The sequence below is a fragment of the Limanda limanda genome, chromosome 8 (assembly GCF_963576545.1).
Source record: "Limanda limanda chromosome 8, fLimLim1.1, whole genome shotgun sequence".
Classification (NCBI taxonomy): Eukaryota; Metazoa; Chordata; class Actinopteri; order Pleuronectiformes; family Pleuronectidae; genus Limanda; species Limanda limanda.
Genome location: NC_083643.1, coordinates 12,243,584 through 12,262,088, shown reverse-complemented (window position 1 = coordinate 12,262,088; position 18,505 = coordinate 12,243,584). Strand labels below are relative to the sequence as shown.

The 18,505-nt window shown below is 41.5% G+C and overlaps 1 protein-coding gene across 3 annotated transcripts in view; it reads left to right on the top strand.

Annotated features, from left to right (window-relative positions):
* Positions 1-18,259, top strand: part of banp (BTG3 associated nuclear protein) — a 31,984-nt gene extending 13,725 nt beyond the window's left edge. For all 3 annotated transcript variants that reach the window (XM_061076301.1, XM_061076302.1, XM_061076303.1), the window contains 2 exons: positions 13,221-13,361; positions 17,242-18,259. In XM_061076301.1, the coding sequence (XP_060932284.1) occupies positions 13,221-13,361; positions 17,242-17,358 (258 nt within the window). In that variant the 3' untranslated portion in view covers positions 17,359-18,259. The remainder of the gene's footprint in view (positions 1-13,220; positions 13,362-17,241) is intronic.
* The last annotated feature ends 246 nt before the right edge of the window (positions 18,260-18,505 follow it).

Here is an 18,505-nt window from a genome sequence, read left to right as displayed (position 1 = left end):
GTCAGAGGGTATAAAGTCAAAATAAAGAGACAGATGTTATGATAATATGGTCAGTTGGACACGTACCAGTTGGCCTAAACTAATCACTTTTAATCAGCCCCGACTTCCTGTTTCCCAAAACCATGAACCCACTATTGCACTGCTCTAATATGAAGCTTACTGACAAGCTGAATTCCATAATGCTGTTACTGCAAAGACGATTTAGTATTCAGTTTCAATGAAGTGTTATTAATATGTACAAGAGACAGATGCATCCAAACAAATGTCATGAGCATTTCTCAGTGGCAGATTACTTAGAACATTTAGCATGCAGATATATGCTGTATTTGTGTTTCACCACACTCCATCAGGCACTTGTATATAATAATGATATACCAGATTGAAACAGTCATGGCCTCAGCCCTCGCAGCACATACACAAACCTGTGTATTGAGTCCTTCCAGTTCAATATGTGTCTCAAAGTGAGGCTTTAGTCAGGGAAGTCCTTAAACTCTGACTATTAGGAGTCAAATAGAGGTCATTATTATTTTGAGCTACAAAAATGATGTTCACAATATATCCACAACTTGCAGTTGCATGTAATTCATTCAAGAAATAGTGACAGAAACTTTTTACATTTTATATGTAATTACAAAAGGTGATAAAGAACTGACAGCTGTGAAATTGTTGGTGAGCATCATTTTACAAGCTCAGAATATGACTGACACTTATTTAACTCATCACACATCTGCTGATTGAACCACTTTGTGTCATTTTGCTATGACAAAGGCTTCTACTTAACAGCCTATAGAGTGTTTTTGTCCTTTGCTGTTGAGGTCATTGCTAAAGATCATTGCTTAATTCATTTCATTTGTAAGGACAATATATTACGCTTGACCCTTCCAAAAGTAACAATCATTTGCATTTAGCTTTCAAACAACTTTGGTACGTTCATTATCTCACTCAAGGTTTTTGCAAACATACAACAGTACTATGATAAATCCCTTCATGTGTTCAGGTTGTAATATGTTGCACCTGGTGCCATGTAAACCACACGTTCCTGGTACATTACCTTGTAACATCAATTCTATTGTTTATCCTATGATCATCCCTACAGAAGATAAAATTGGCGCTATGGTAACTTTCCAGAGTTGTAAAATTCTCCCTGTCAGTGTTAGGCACCAGTTTGCAGTGTTTTAGCCTCTGATAAGCTTCCAGACTCATGGAAATATTTTTTTAGAAACCAGCCATACTGGATCCCATTTCATCATCTCACCAGCGCCTTAAACAGGATGCCTCCACCAATGCAGCCCAGTGTGTTTGAAGACTACATTTATATATACTTCCAAGTTTTGTAGTAAAACTAGTCAAAAATAGAGTCCGTAGCTTTGGATTCAGACTGTTTGACTTGGATTTGCCACTTTGTTGGCTCACTCATGCGCCCTCCTCATAATTCAGACGTTTCTGGCACAAACTGAAGGAGGAATAAGACTAAGGAGATTTTTCCAGTGATAGTATGCCAGTGAAGAGACTGTAGGTGCCTAAAAGTGTAATTTAAGTAACAACCGATTTGTTTTTGAGTCAAGTTTTGCCGAACTTTGTTCCACTGCAATAAGTCGTAAAGTGATGACAATAACATTGCTTTGTAGGGAATTACTGGACCCCTAAAACGACATTTGAAAATGAAGGCAATCATTCTATGCACTGTCATATGTCAAAATGTGGGGTGCAGCAGGATTTACAAGCCACCCACCAACTGCAACCATGTGCTTTCGGCTGCTCTTTTCTTAATTTTATTGTCCGATTAAGATCCCAATCATCCAATTCACTGATAGGTTCAAGGCGCGATTGGTTATCTGTGTGCACGCTCGCTTGTGATGTGTGAATGGATGTGCTTTATATGTGGGTTTTCTTTTGTCGTTTATGTTTTTTTATTGCCTGGTTGGCTCTGTGTGTGTTTTCGGTGGACTGAGGTACACATCCTCGTGCTGCTTCTTCTCCCTCTCACACACTCATGAACACATATGTGTGCCCGTGTCCTCAAATGACCCACTTGTCAATCCTGACAGCAGCATTCCTCTCTCTTGGATCCTAGAACAAGTTTTGGCCAAAGTTTGGTTTAGATTTTACACAACAACAGACATCTCCAGTTCACAGAGTACACAAAGTGTTTTGGCTGATTTCAGTCAGCTTCATCTGATTAAGCTGTTCTTCGGTCTATATGTTATACCATAAACAACATACATAACAACATGCACTATTTGAAACTGCGGTGTGGAATACTTATAGTTATTTCTTACTTGCAAATAGACACTAAAGCGTTGCAGGATGCGAGAACTGAAAACAGCACAAAAGCCTCAATTCCCTTGGCAGTGTCTGGGAGCTTAGTCCAATAAAAAGTTGTTTTATTTTTCCTTTCTTTGCGCTCATACTTTGATTAGGTCTGTAAAATGATACAAGTTCGCTGCCAAAACAAACATGCAGTGACTTATTTTTTAACGCGGTTCGAGCCTTTCACACACACAAATGCAGTTGTACACATTATTCTTACATTCTCATGGAGCAGAGTTCATGGGGATCCCAGGTCAGCTCTTAAATCTGCTGAATACCAGAAAGAACATGGACACTGAAGAGAAACAGGACCCAAACAAGTATGACATTAGTGATAGCGATTCATTCAATGAGATAAATCTCTTAGACCAGATATGGTTGCACACAAATGACATATTGAATATTTATCTTGATTGGTGTAGTGTATCTTGGACCTGAATTTGTGAAGGACCTCAGACAAAGACAATACAGATCACATTTAAATCTGATGTGTGCTTATATGCATGTCTTAATTTGTGTGTTTACACAGAGGCCTAGATCAAATAGGCTTTGGATGATGTCAATGTTTTTGTAATCTGGCAATATATTGCTGAGGCTATGTTAGTGTAAGCCTAGCCCACGCAATTCATCACACAAGGACTCTCTCTCTCTCTTCCCTTGCTTTCTCTGGGGCAGTTACCTTCTCATCCCTATATGACACGCGCTGCTTTTCGTCTTCCCTGATTACACCTGTCTTTTAAAGGCCACCTGCTGCCTCCAATCACTCCAGGTCACATTAACTGTCAGATGTTTACACTCTCTGGTTGAACCTTGGCTGTGTTCAGATCCGTTACACGAATAAAGAAAAGTTGTGGCAGTCTCAGGCTGTAAGGTTTAACAGCTTCACGCAGATGTTTTTGCACTCTTGTTTTTTCCCTTTTAGTTGTTGCACATGTTGTACTTGTTTGTCTGGAACACCCTTAGTTTTTGACTTTGTGCAGAATTTGTCACATATGAAGTTATTATCAGATCCATATCCTGAGGTGGTCTGGTACTATGACATCCCAGCTTTGTGTGAAACTGTCATGTCGGATATGTCACAAGAAGCAACATACTGGACACAGATTGTCAGTATGGATATATTCTGGAGGCAGTTTAGTGATTCCCTCTGCTCTTTTCCCCTCCACTGGGGATAGCCATGGTAATAGATCTTTTAATAACTTGTGTGCATGCCTAATCAATCTTTTAATTGTTTGTTTTAAATAAATAACATATTGTAAGGCCGACTTTTAAAACCTGTTGTTTAATTGTCAACAGACTTCACTGACTATCCCTAGCTAGTTTTCACCATTCTCGTTTGGCTAGTTGTTTCTGTTTATGAGGCTGCTACTCATGCCACATCATTTTCTCCACAGGCCAGTTTCATCCTGCCTATGTTGTCAGATTTGAGGTATTTTTTTCATAAAATTCATGGTGTATCTTGGTTGTATTATGATCGGAAAGAAAACTTTGGATGTTGATATGTATTGTACTGAATTTTCAGTAAGATGAGTCCTGCACTGGTGAGACCATAATGTTTTTTCCTTTGTGATCAAATGATCAGCAAATTATATCTGTGATCACTTGTTGAAGGAAGAACAGGATATTTTCATTCTTATATTTTCCACTCGCAGCTCGTCAGTCATATATCATGTGTCTGTTTGAGTATCTCGCGCTGTCCAGTGAGTTAACTAGTACTGCAAATTCTTTGGTGACCGTTAAGCTCCAGATTGAATTTAAACAAGGGTCCTTTTTCAACAAGAGATGAGTTAGAGGGTTTGGGGCTTCGTTAATGGATGAGGGGTCAAACCCGAGGTCCAGCTTTACTGAGATAATAAATTGAGGTGTCTTTGTTGTTGAGGAGACAGGGAGCTTTAAAATATTGAGAAGGCTGCAGACTGACCCCTCTTTCTGCCATCTGTCCACCCGTCATCCCCTGTGTTGCCACAGGAGATTTACTGCATGCAGTGAGCAGAACGGTGTAGGGCCAGAATGACGCATTTTGTATGATCGATTACGTTGTTTACATAAATATATTGATTTGTGTTAAATGCATTAGTACCCACACGTGTGTGTTTATAATGTGGACATGAATCTATAGCAGGGGGACATTAAATACATATTTATTCAGTGTGAAGGAGCTGGTGGCAGCTTGTGGCGAATGTGTGTATTGCAAATATCTGAATACCCCTCAGCCTCCCCTCCCATGCAAACGGAGATCAAGAGGTGACATCAGGTAATGGAGAAATTTGAAATTCTCTGTTTATAGCTCATGTTTGGTTAGTCCATTCTGGGCTGCTGTAAAAAACGGTTGGGCAATATGGTTGACCTTGGGTCAGAGGATCCACTCCCATCGTAGATGTAAAGGCCTTATTCTTAAACAACAAAAACATGATTCTGTATTTCAATTGATAATAATATTAGTAAAAAACTGTAATTATTAACTTTTGTGATTAATAGTACAATTCATCACTTTATTAACAAATTTCATGTTAAACTATGTCACACATTTTTAATTAGTATATTTTTTTTCTCAGGAAGAGGCAAAGCAGAAAATAATTGATAGATTCATTAAATAAACAATCATTAGACCGATCAACTAAATAAAAAATGAATTGATAGACGAATCAATGAAAACAAATCGTTAGTTGTTGCAGTCTTAGAACAGTGTGCTACACACATGTAACTATTTACTTTGTGTTTTTTTTGTCTAACCCCTCCTGTGCCCATTGCATTTGTGTATTTTCTGGTGGCAGATGTTTGTGTATCCACTTTTGTGCAGTTCTGTGCCCTGATCTGAGAGCAACTGTGTCAGCAGAAATTCTGAGCAAAGTTCTGTGGTGTGGTCTATAAAAACCTTGTCATGCAGACGGAAGAGAAGGAAAACCCATGAAACTATAAAATAACTACTTTACTGCCCTCGCTGTCTGTCATAGCCTCTTATCTAGTGCCCTTCTCCCACTGGGCTGTGATCTTACCCTGCTCTGATGCAGACCAAATGGAGGATTGGAAGATGAAAGCGGTGACTGAGGAGGAGGAGGAGGGGAGAAAGAAAAAACCATGGTGAGAGGAATGCCAAAAAGGGAGACCGTCTGGAATAGATGTTTTGCCCCATTCATGATTGGAAACTGACACCAGTCGAGCCATAAATCAAACAAAAACAGACTCCGCTAAACAAACGCAGGGCACCAGGTGCCACATAAAAACATACAAGAGGGTTGTTGTGGTAAATACGGGAATACAACTTACAGAGGAGCGGCCAAACCACTGTTTCAAAAGATGGCTTTAAAACAATCTTGTGTCAGTCACATAGCTCTATAAACCATCTTTACTTATACTGCCATCGACTGATGATGGACCCAAATGCTGCCCCTCAGGGGGCTTAAGATGGGATCATCACGAGTATGAACACGTTCCCTCACCTCACTCCCTCCCTGGCTGAAGTGCTGTCATCCTTTCCTCTCTGCACGTGTTACGGTGCATCTGGTGGATCCTCCCTCCCAAGCAGCATTGCTAATGTTCAATGTGGGAACTGGGTCACAGAGCAGAGTCCAGCTCGGCTCTGGTCCCTCTGGCCATGCTGCAAGAACCTGTAAACACACAACCAGTCCAGGACCAGGAAAAGCACAGGCTGTACGAGTCATGGAGTCGTGGTGTGGAGAGGCAGAGGGACATATAGATGAATTGATGTTGTGCAGAATAAGAAAAAGATGGTCAGACGGGGGGAAATGAGACAATGAAAGCACAGATGAAGAAGGAATGCATTAATCTGCGTTTTGAACTGTGAACTTTTTATGTTATACTGTAAGTGTTGACGTTATTACAGTTGTGTGTGTTTGTGCCAGAGACGTCACCTCCTTTTGATTCCTGCTGTCAGTTAGCTTTGGTAAACATCTGGCGTTCTAGGACAGTATCTCTTGTATTTGGCATTTCTATACCAAAAACAGATGCTTGAATGACATGTAAAGTGAAGCGCACACAATCAGGGTGTGATTCGTGCTGGAATCAATCTGCTGGCCTCCAGCCTGACTCGCTCAGTTGTCCTCTTGTCTCCGCTCGAGAATTGTGCAAAAGGTTTGTGCAGATTCCTGTGATTCACAGAACTTTGGGAGGGTCAAAATGAGACCAAAAGATACAAATAAGATGTTTTATGACCAATGTTTATTATATGTGGAATGCATGTAAGCAGTCAAGGATTTAGAGGTCCAGTGGTGGATCCAGTTTCAAAGGACTAGTGGTCTGCATTGTGTCCCTGTGTCATCATGGCTTGGAGATAAATACCTGCAGATTGGGGAATCCTTAGTTTACTGTAGGTGTGGGTGAGTGTCTGTTTCTAGCTCAGCATTCTGCAGCACGGCAGAGGAGGGTACCCCCCCAAGTGGCATTTTTCTTTGTCTTTGTGGGCAGAGCCCAGGGTCGCAGTCTGAGTGAGTAAGAAGGACCAGATGTTTTAGATGCATTTCAGTGTGACTCACCCGCAGCACAGGCCTAGTGCAGCCTTGTCTCATCAGACCCAGACCTTCAGTGCTTCCATCATCCATCAGTTTGAACTCCATCAGGATACTAACAGGGACAGCACAAGCAATAATGAGTGAATGAACATAGACCTGGGCTGGATTAAAACCAGGTTAAGGCGGGCCTCGATTTATGCAAACATCTTGATCAAGGTATTTAACACACATAAAAGTTATAATCGTAAAAAGCATAGAAGAACTTGATTAAGAGAACTAGATCACTCATCAGTCTTTTAAGTTACCCTTGGCCTACAGAGTATAGTCAACGTTTTGTGGTCGGGGGAAACAGGCAGCGAAACTAGTAGTGGGGGAACAATAAAACTTGTAGGAATGAGAATGATAGCAAACAACTTCCATAAGTTACACTGCAACCAAATGGTGTTTTGTCAAATTTACCAATGCAACTAGTAAAAAATGAATATGATGTCTTCAGACCACCCAATCTCCTGGACTTAGATTGATGTGACCATTAAACGAATAATGATCCAGAGAAGGCAGATGTTGAGATGGATGTTGCTTGATAGAGTCATCAGAACATTTCGTTTCTCTCCCTTACTAATGCTGGCAAATGAACAGGTGAAGCCGCAGTGAATGCATTTGGCAGATTGGATGATATGTGATCGATTTGAAGGTTCACTGAGTTTGGTGATTAGAAAAATGATGTGAATCATATGCTGCAACCACAGTCACCAGATCTCAACCCAACTGAACATCCCATGAGAGATGTGAGACTGACGTGTTCAACATAACTCTCCATCACCGCCATCAATAAAACACCAAACTGAGGGAATATGTTTTGGAAGATGATGGTCCATCCTTCCAGAGCATATCCAGAGAGTTTTAGTCACTGGCCAGGTGCGCCGAAGTTGTTCTGGCAGTACAGAGTGGCCCTAACACCTTACCAAGACACTTTATGTTGGTTTTTCCTTTAATTTATGTGTCGTTTCCAATGGTTTTTTATTTGTTTTTTTCATATTTGATGTCTAATACCAGAAATTGAAAACAGAATGAGATGTTGTGTCAGGAAAATGACATTTGATTTAAGAAATGTCTTGGCCTCTATCAACGTGCGTTTGTAGATTCTGATTCATAGCTCGATGAAGACGTGGGGATTTTGTGCAGTGTGATACTTCGTTAGTTTGACGTTTACAACAATTGATATCATCTCCTCCGGCTCCTGCAGGATAATTGTAAACATGATCATCATCATACATTATTACATTCACTGACAGTTTCAAAATGCTTTCATCGCTTAGTCAAGTTTGGATTTATTCTTTTAATTTTCAAAGGACCCAAGTTTTATTTGCACTTTTTGTAATCAACCCCATTTAGATTTGCCAGTTCTTGGTCAGAAGTCAGGTCAAGGTTTTGTCATTAAACCTCTCTGAGCCCTTTTTCAATCTGATTCCCAGTCTGCGGGTCGGAGCTACGGAGCAAAGGATACAAGGGAGGGTTTTATTCGATGCAGGTGTCAACCTCTGGTGTTGAGGCGGTGTCGCTGTGTGAGTGGAAACGGGAAGCTGTAGGGTATTAGGTCAGCAGTCTTGCAAGACATACTATTTATAACAAGTGTGAATTTCAAAGATTAATGTTTAAACATATTAGTAATGTATCATAATATCACTTGTGAAATGTCTTAATGTGTAACATAACACAAGTCAGGGAATTCACAAATCACAGAGGAACAAAGAAGGATACTCGTTGGCTCCTATTTCGTCTCCTGACAAATTTTGATTTGTAGCACATCTCCTCTGTTGTCTATTCGATCATATTGTGAGCTGAGGCACAGCTGAATTCAGAATACTCCTCAGAGGTGGAAATGTAACTAAGAGAAGTAATGACTGCAGTGAGACGCCTTTTGGTGAGTGTGTTCGCCTTCCTAGTCTGCATCAAACAAGCAGTCATGAGAGCACTGCTGGGTCAGGCATCTTTACAGCAAAGTCGCAGCCAGCCCTTAGTCCTCCGCCCTCCTCCACTCCCCTCCCACCCCAACTTTTAACCCAGAGCTAGTGTTTCTCCTCGGACATCTGTCCAGGCCTGGCAGTCGCAGATGTTGTTGACGGCTGTGATGCTGAGAGGAAGTTCCAGCCACTCCAAAGTCCAAATGTTTCTTTTTTTCATTTCCCTGTTTTGGTTTGGTTTTTTTTATTCTTTCGGATCTGAAGGAAGAGGAGGTGCTCCACTGAGAGTGATGGAAAACAGATTTGTGTCGCTCTCTTAAGCACAGCAAAACCTTAAATCTTATGTTCTATGTATTTCTGTTTCCTCCAAAAGTAGGATCTTGCATTATGAGAGATTCCGGCACTCTTTGATTTGAGGCCTAAATGAAAAGTTCATCCAAAAATGAAAATTCACCCATTATCTACTCACCCCTATGCAGATGTGGTGGCACCCATCCCCCCAATCTTTGAAAGCATACTCAGACACAAACACACATGCACTCTCAGCTGGTGACTCATAACATCTTCCGATTCACAGCTGACTCTAAGTGAGACCTCCGGAGAGCTTGGGAATTGATTCCAGCCTTAATCAAGTATGTGTATTATGGCAGCAAGATTTTTTTTTTCTCTCCTTTTTCCCCCCTTCAAATTGGTGCACTTCTCTGACACAGTCAAAAAGAATAAAGATGGGAATTTAGATCCATTGTTGAATTACCAAACAAATCAAATTTTCTTAAAACCTTCATTATCAATTTTTTTTCATGTGAAGAAAATGGTACAAAGTCCAATTTTAAAATCTCTAGACAACCAGAGATGATGACAGGGTTAGAAAGTCTCGTTTATGCAGTTGGTTATTATCATTCATTCTTGAAATCATCTTTTTACATTAAGCTGCAGTTGCTGTTCACTTTTGTGTCGTTCCTCTCCCATGGCTGTATTTCATAGTGTGTCCTGAATCCATTATTGAAAACATTACAGCATCAGCAAAATAGTTTTCTCCTAAGGCCACAGCAGCTTGCAAATCCTGCAGAAAATTTAAGATGTTCTTGATTGTGCGCCTCAGTCCATTACTGTGCTGCAGTGTCATATGCCGCTCGTCTGCTTTGCTCCTTGGCCCTCCAGCCTGGGAGCTGTGAAGCAACCAGCTCTATAATTTAAGGGACCCAATCCCTTAAACGTTGATGTCAACAGTAAGCATTGCACTTAAGATCTGCTGATGGTCCCTGTTTCTGACAGATTGACCTCACAAACATCAAATCTAATATATTGAGCTGCATTATAAGTGAGTCAGCCCTGCTCCTTGCTGCACACTGACGCAGTTAGGCAATCAAAGCAAGGCTGTAAAGTTTTCCCATTGTCAGGGAACTTCTCTGCTCCAGGGCTGCCCCCTCAAATATTTCTCACCTGGCTTTACAATAAGTTATTTTCTACTAACAATTTTAGACTCGTTTTCTACCTCATAAAACCTTTCCTTTATACGATTTAGCAATTACTTTTGTTTTTGCATCATTGCCAACCAGCTTAATAATGATCCCCTACCAGCTGAATGAGAGATAATTATTTCAGAACCCACAGATTCACTTAATAGAGGTCGACAGTGTTTTATACGATTTTCCAACCTCAAGGTTATCATAGACAACAAATTATTTATTTATCCTCGAGGGGGGCACACTCTCACTACACTCTCAGTACACCCTCACTACACTCTGACTACACTTTCACTACACTCTCAGGGCAGCTTCTGTGAAATGGATGTACATTTTTTTGGTACATAGGTTTTCTTTGTCTTTGATTGTTTTCGACTGACACTAAAGCCAAGCAAGACAATATTTTGTCCAAGCACTGGAGACGAGTTGTTCTGACAGAGCAAGTCCTGGGACAGGATGTAGGTCCCGAGAAGTTCCTGTGTATTCGCTGCCAAGATCTCACAGACTGTTCCAACTCTGTTAATGCTTTAGTGAGCCTCTGTGTGCCGCTCCTCACAGCTGAGAATGCAAACTGCTCTCAAATGGAGGTTGAGAATCTAATTGAGCGAGACAAGTGTTTGAAAAATCTCAAGTGTCAACCATAGCATCATTTGAACGTTGGTAATTGCACATTTAGATACATTAGTTGGACAGTATAGACTCCTCATCATGATTGAGCTTACACTCTCTCTGACACACACACACACACACACTCACACACACACACACACACACACACACACTCGACTGCAGAGAGACAAGCACTTGGCAGAAACCATGTTTGGAGTCTGATATGTAATGATGGTCTGATGAAATGTGGAGATAACCATGCTTCTCTATGGATGTCAGCAATGAAGAAACTCTTAAACAGCTGGTTGTGTGTTAAGTTTCTCACTGTACTCAATAAAATGACTCAGTACCTTTGGGATAGATTTAGCCTGTATGGACCAATGCCCACTTAAACCATTTGCTGTATACTAGCCTTAGAGGAAAAGTTTGACAGTTTGGAAATGATGGTGGCAGGAGTTTGTAAGCTTAGCTTGGCATAAAAGCTGTATGCCAATTCAGGGGATGCATCCTTCAGAGGCTGCATTTGAAGACCGATTGCATCACAACAACGTGCACAGGAATAAGAGTGGTATCGATCTTTGGTCCTTATTCTCTCAGAAAGCAATGACACATATTTCCTTTTCGTCGTCTGTTTACACCAACCCAACCCTCCAGGCTTATCCTTTAATTAAATCAAGAATGTCTAAAGGGTCATCAAACAATGATTCATTTAAACCAGCTCAACTGTTGAGTCTTCTGCTGTATTTGGAGTGGAACTCGTTCGCCCTCAATCCATGTCTGTGAAGTGTCCTGGTTGTCGGATCGGGTGAGTCAGACAGACTTCTTAGGCTAATAACTTCCATAGGGCCTGCCGAGCCTGGCACATTGTGGTGATGAGGCGGCACATTTTATGGTGAAACTGGCAAAGTCTGTGCGATTAAGAGGCAAACTGGCGGATACCAGGGGGGTGGGTAACTGAAGCTTCTGGGCCCATCACTTCACTCACAACTTCAAAGCAAAGGTAGAACTCAGGGTTGGGGAGGCAGTGTGGGACTCTGGGGTTAGGGGGCAACAAACATCATCTGTAATTGAGGTTTGTGAGGTTTGGGTTTTTCTGCAGGCTCGCATATTCTCCTTTAAATTTTTAATGTCAGTTCAGCATGTCTCAGCCAGTCCCAGCACCCAGTGCAGCTGGAGGAAGATTGAGCTGGAGACAGAGACCTCACATAACATCGTAGAAAAAGCCCAGAAAGACAACATACAAATGAATACTGCCAGGCAGGAGACACTAAAGGGGCCTGTGTTCATTTCATAGCCATGAGATTGAAGAAGGAAAAAAACTCTAAATGAGAACATGCTGTCGGTTCATGTGGGAATACCCTTTATTTCAAACCAGTAATCCCCCCCTCTGAGAAATGTACTGCTGGAAAGCTGTGGGCCACACTGGAGGGAAGTCGTGTGGTCTGCGACCTTTGTCGAATTAAAATGAATAAGTACAAACAAAGCCGAGGAAATGTTTTCCTCCATCCGTCTTACTATGTGTTTTTGTTGACAGGATAATTGTATGTTAATTTGTGTGTCTGTTGTCACATGGGAGTTATGCTATCCAAATTAACAACATACTCGGCTAATCCCAGAGCGTGTGCATGTGTGTTTGTGTGTGACCTCGCACAAGTGCATATACATGCAAGTCCAGTGTGAGTTTGTGGTCACAGTCTCCGTATAGGAACAAGCTCGACGAACTATAGGATTACTCTTCAACACTCCAGTTGCTCTTTACTGCTCTGTAATTAGTGCATCGAATCCGCACAGCTCCAATGTCTCCTGGCGGAATTTCAACACTGTGGGAGAATAGAATTCCCCTGTGATGTCTCACAAGCCAGTCTCTGCCAGTTTTGTCTATATAATGAAATGAGAGCAAATAAAAACCACCTAACTAGAATATCAAGTTATGCATCCAGGAAAGCAAAGCTTATAACATTAATTGAATTGAACGGACCATAATTTTCCTCTCCAAGTCAATGTATAAAGAGACGGTGGGTTGTGAAGGAGTGAAAACAGCACAGCTGAAATGTTTATTTGCATCACTCTGATACCAACACATGACTCTTGCCTCCCCACAAAGCTGTTTGTGTGAGTGTGTGTGTAGAATACCATGCTTATGCACATAAATAGCTGTAAACAATAAAAGAACATGAATATACCAGATCGCAGACAAATGAGGCCTTTTGCAGTTTGTGTTTATTTGGTTTTCTTTCCAGTGGTGTGGGCTATAGATCATTGCAGGACTGGATGGATCTGATGATGGAGGCCATTTGAAAAATAACTAAAGATTAATTGACTGATGAAGTTGAAAATGGACAGAAAATGCCAGTGATGCTAATCAACTTTCCTCTGTTCTTTTCCTTCCCTGTGGGTCGTAGGTGCTGCGTGGAGCTCAGCTGATAGCGGTGGCATCCGCTGATGGAGGGGCCACAGCTGTAGAGGGCTCCTCTCTCCCGCCTGACATCCAAGTGCAGTATGTCCAACTGGCCCCTGTCACAGATCACACAGCTGCAGTACAGGTAACATAAATACACACAAATTAAATACAATCCATGTGCGGGAGTATGTGGCTATCGTTACTTTGATAGAAAGCATACTAATCTGCTTGAGTTTTTTAACCAATCCACATTCGGCTTAATTCCTTGGAAACTGCTTTTTTTTAGTTAGCCTGGTATGTGAAGTGGAGCAAAAACTAATGAACCTCATCAGCTGTTTCTTGAGGAGATGCCAGTCAGAGCCACACAATTACCTGTGCAGCTGAATCAAAATGTCGTCATTCCAAACAAACAACAAGACCACACCACCTTAAGTCATTAAAGACTGACAGGAAATCTGAAAGAGATTTTTATTAAACTTGGCAAAACTATACATCAAGTCTGTGCCTCTCTGCCAGTGGCGGCAGAAGAAACTAACGTCTCAGCTCAGTGAGGGAATATTTCTTGCTATAATGTTCTTTTAAGCTTGTAGTTATCGCCCAAAATGAAGAACACAGCTTTGTACTTTTTAAAACTTATTTAATAAGCTGGATGTTGTGTTTTCAACATGTAGAAAATGTCATGCTCATCCAAGTGTTGAAGCGCTTTGACGGCCGGTCACCTCCTCGCCCAGCCCCTCGGTTTTCAACGCTGCACAGCCGTCCAATTGGAACAGTGGTTCATTGTGCTTGTGTTAAGCTCCCAAAACTGATTTTGATCTAAAATATGTCACAAATGAAAAATGCATGTTCTTTTAAGATAAAAAAATACACTTTACAGCAATGGCCGATAGCTAAACATTTTTGTATACAGAACTCACCATTTCTGTATTTACTTAAATTTTAGGACTCAATTTATTAGATTTTTTACTTGTGTAATCGCTCTCTATTCTTTTCTTTTTTTTTTAAGATGAAAGAGCTGACAATGAGCCAAAGAATCTGGTGGTTGGCGCTTCCCTTCTTTTTGTACTATAATTGTTTGATTAGCTTCATAATGAGGCTTAATATATCCTGAAATATCTCATTCTTAATTACGGTAATGTTCAAATAGAAATATGAGTGCAATTTGAGCAATTTAGCCAAACTACTTACAGGTACAATGAGTCTGTTTTTCTCCTGTTGTCATTTTTCAGCTTAAATTAAAAGCACTTATCTTTCAGTCATGACAGGTGCCTGGACAAACAGTAATTTAACACTGTAAAAGGAGAATAGTTGTAATTAGTAGATTTGCCTGAAATCCCTGGATCATTGAGTGTGTTGAGCAACAGCCACATGTGGAATCAGGATGGTGCACATGGCACAGCCTTCTTTGAAGTGGTCACTTAAACTCTGCGAGGAATATTTAAGAACAGCACTTTTCCATTGTTCTCTCTGCTTTTGTTCTGCTCCAACATGTCAAATATTATTTTCTCTTTGCAGCTTCTTTCCCTCAAGTCACAAAAAAAGTGTCTGGACCTGATGTGAGTCGGGTCTTTGTAGTGTTGTTATTGTATAAACAGAGAGAACTTCAGAGGATGTAGTTCTGTGTTAAATACCAGTCCTGTCCTGATATTATCTCCTTGCAGACCAGTGTAGTGTAATAGATTATATTCACCTCCGTGCAAGACATGCGGAGAGCAAATGTGCTGACTGGCCTCACATCAGGTTTTGGCATTCCCCTGTTGAGACTTTGTCTTCTCAGTAAGACTCATTGTCCGTTTGTTGTCCGTTTGTTGTCTGTAGTTGTCTTGGTAATTGGTTCCTTGCCCCGTTGAGAGTGGAGGTGGTTAAAGCTAACTATGTCAATTAAATGTTTTGGGTGTAGATCATACACAATACTGATAGACCCTTAAACACTATTCGTTTGTGCATTCATGAGCATGCACAGTTATTGCCACCCCATGCACTGTATTTTAATCTGTGCCCAATTTTACTCGGTGCAGTAAGCAATCAAACTGTTTGTTTACTCAACTGATTTGTTTGAATTTTTTTTTTTAAGTCTCATTTTTCCAGGGCTCCACTGTACACAGATCTTGACAGAAATCAACAAAGTTTACAGAGGTCTGATCAGTCATCAGCTCTCTGCTCAATGGACTTCTGGTTCATTGAGGGCACTGGGATGTCGTCCGGGACAGTATGAAACCGCCTGTTAGCAATGTGACGTCCATTGATCAAACAGAATTTAAACTCCCTATTGAAGGTTTTCATCACACATCAAATGCAAGATCTTAATGTGCTGAGAAAAGAGGCTGGTGCTTAAACACAAGATCCATCCTACATGTTTATGTAGACTTTTTTTTTTCTCAGCATACATTAAAGTAACAGTAAGAGCCTGCGTTGATCTATCCAGACAATAAACAAATAACATGACAGGCTAGAAGGGTGCTCAGGGAGTATTTACTTCCACCAAGGTTAACACCCTCTCTCACCATGTTAAAGAAAGTGAAGAAAAATCCTGGGTCCGCCCGATTATCTGGAGCCATTCAAAACTTTAAAGGGTTCTTCCTCTGCTCATGCCCCACCCCTCCACAAGATTTCCTGAAAATCAGTGAGTAATTTTTTGCGTAATACTGTTAACAAACAAATAAACAAACGCAGATGAAAACAAAGCCTCCTCGGCCAAGGTGAATAATGTGTTATAACGAAAGGAACTCAAAAGATACAGAACAGCGCAGACCAATTTGAACGCTTCATAAAAAGTGTAACTTTTCAGTTAAAATGCTTTGTAAAGAATCAGAGTCAAGTGGCCGTTGGGGAACAAACGTGCTCGGCCTGATTGGCTGGCACAGGGTGGCTTATTGTCACAGTTGGGTCTTGATGATCCAGCGTGTAAGCATAGCTGACTTGCTGCTCAAAGTTCAGAACAAGGTCAGCGCTGTTCTTTTCCCCCCTGTTTCTCAAAAGTGTTAAATCGAGAGAATTGCTCACATCTGTTTCCAGGCACACGGAACCGTTCTTACAAGTTCTTGAAAAATTACTTAAGCTTTTGTATTTATTTATCTCTGCATCCCCCCCCCCCTCTTATATAATAGTTTCCATTACACATGCGAGATGAAGTAGGGGGAAATACACACTGATATTTCCACGGGGCATTTCTGCAAGATGGTTAAAATATGTGGCTGAATTGGGACTCCAGGTGATTTATCTCCAGGTCCAAAGTCGGGACCAGAGATCTGAGAGCCTTTGAAAAATGCCAGAGCAGTTCTGTGATAACACCATTCAAAGCAATGGTTCCATTATCTTTCAGTACTTTCAAACAGAGAGCAAGGCCTATGTTATGACAGGTAAACATGTGGAAACGCTCCTTGAAAAAAAAGAATGGATCTGTGAATGAGCCTCTGCACCCCCAGTGTTTACAGTGTGGGCCTGTTGTTTCATGGTTGTGTGCTGCCGTGGTGCAGCTGTGCTCCAGTCAGGGCTGTTTTCTAGTGACAACATGCTGGACTGGAGGGAGGATTAGATGCTGCAGGTGTGTTTGAGGGAACCTTTGGCGTGCGTTTCAGGAAGGAGTGAGTCACTCTTCGTGGTCATCATCCAGGGCTGAGTCATGAACCTCTCATCCTTTAAGAGCTTTTTACCCACACAATACCTCGCTCTGTCTGACACCGAGCTCAGACGCAGTCAACGAGCATTAACGGACAAAAAGCTCATCTCCTGTCAACCACCGATCACTCTGCTTCTTTTCTCATTCCTTTCACCGCCGTCCTCTTTCTTCTCCCTCCTATATCTCCTCTCTGATCTCCTTCTCGTCATCCCTCTGTCTCCCACAATGACACAGAGCCAGGAGCTGTAATAAAGCTCCTTCTCCATCTGTTAGTTCACAGGAAATACATTTCCTTTTGCGTTGCAGGTTTTTTTTCGAGGTTGCCTAATTAGCTCAAGCAGGATGCTACATAATTAGTTGTTTTCTCATTGTTTTCCCTCTCCTCTCTTTTTATGTGGCCCAGGCTGCTGAGCTGACTCCAGCCCTGGCGGCGGAGATGGAGGTGAAGGAGGCCATCCAGGGTGCCATCAAGGGCGAGAATGGCGAGGTGATGGAGATTGTCAGTTCTGTTGCCACCTGAGATCCCAACAGCTGGGTCAACGCAGTCCAGAACTCTGCCGTGCAGCAAGGCCCGGCGAGGCTGAGTGGAAGATTGGGAGTCAACAAATCCATATAGTCTGAGGAGCAGTCAAGTCAGAAAACTTTTATAAACACTGAAGGTCGCTGATGAAACCGAGGGAAGATGCATCTTTTTCAGTTTTTTTGTTCTCACCCTGCAAACTGCTCACTTCTCTACCAACTCGATGTCATAGTGTGAAAATGTTCACTGAGAACTCGGAAGAGAACACGATGCTCCAAAAATCCACCGTGCTCTTTCTAGTGTTTTCATCACCAGACGAACGTGGCCAGTGCAGCATACACAGTGGGATTACTGTCTATCCAGGGAGGATGCTGCAGTATGCACACCATCGACCTGCCACTTCATCAGCACACACTTGTTTACATCAACTTTGGAGCTAAGCTGCTTGGCTAACCCTGAAACCCCTGCGAGGGTTAGTCTGAATCCCGACTCAAACAACCAGCTCTGTGCTCTTTTTCTCCTCGTCGTCACAGTGGGCTGCAGTGGAAAGCAGATTCAGCTGAGGACAGATACTCTTAGTTGTGTTTCCTGTCACTCTCCATGCATTAGCCCATACTGCGTCTCCCAGCTGTGAGCGTTTCCTTCCTTTACTTTGTTCAGCTTGTTTTCATATTACTTTAGCCCCACAGCTTTCTTTGATTTATCTAATCATGATGTGCCGTAATTCTCTGGGAGCTTTAATTTCAGAGGTAGAACACCATGAAATGGAAGAGATGGTGCCAGTGGTAGACAGTACAAGTCACTTGTAGAATACCAAGAAAACCATGAAGTTGTTTATTTCCCCCAGTCTGAGTGAAAGATACATTCAAGTGAATAAAACATGTTTGTGGTTGCCATAAAATTGTCTTTTTATTTTGGTTTCTTCCTCTATTTTCTCTTTATTTCAATTGGCCCTGGTCATCAAAGTGTCTTCAAAGTTTTCCGAGACATGACTTTGCTTTCATCTGCCACAAATAGACAATTGAGAAGAGCATGATATAATACTTTGGTTTTGAGGTCTTGTTTCATGTTGAGCTAGTAAATATGTATCATGTTAACTTCAACAACCATAAGATTGGGCTACTGTACTGTCAGCGATCTTCACAAA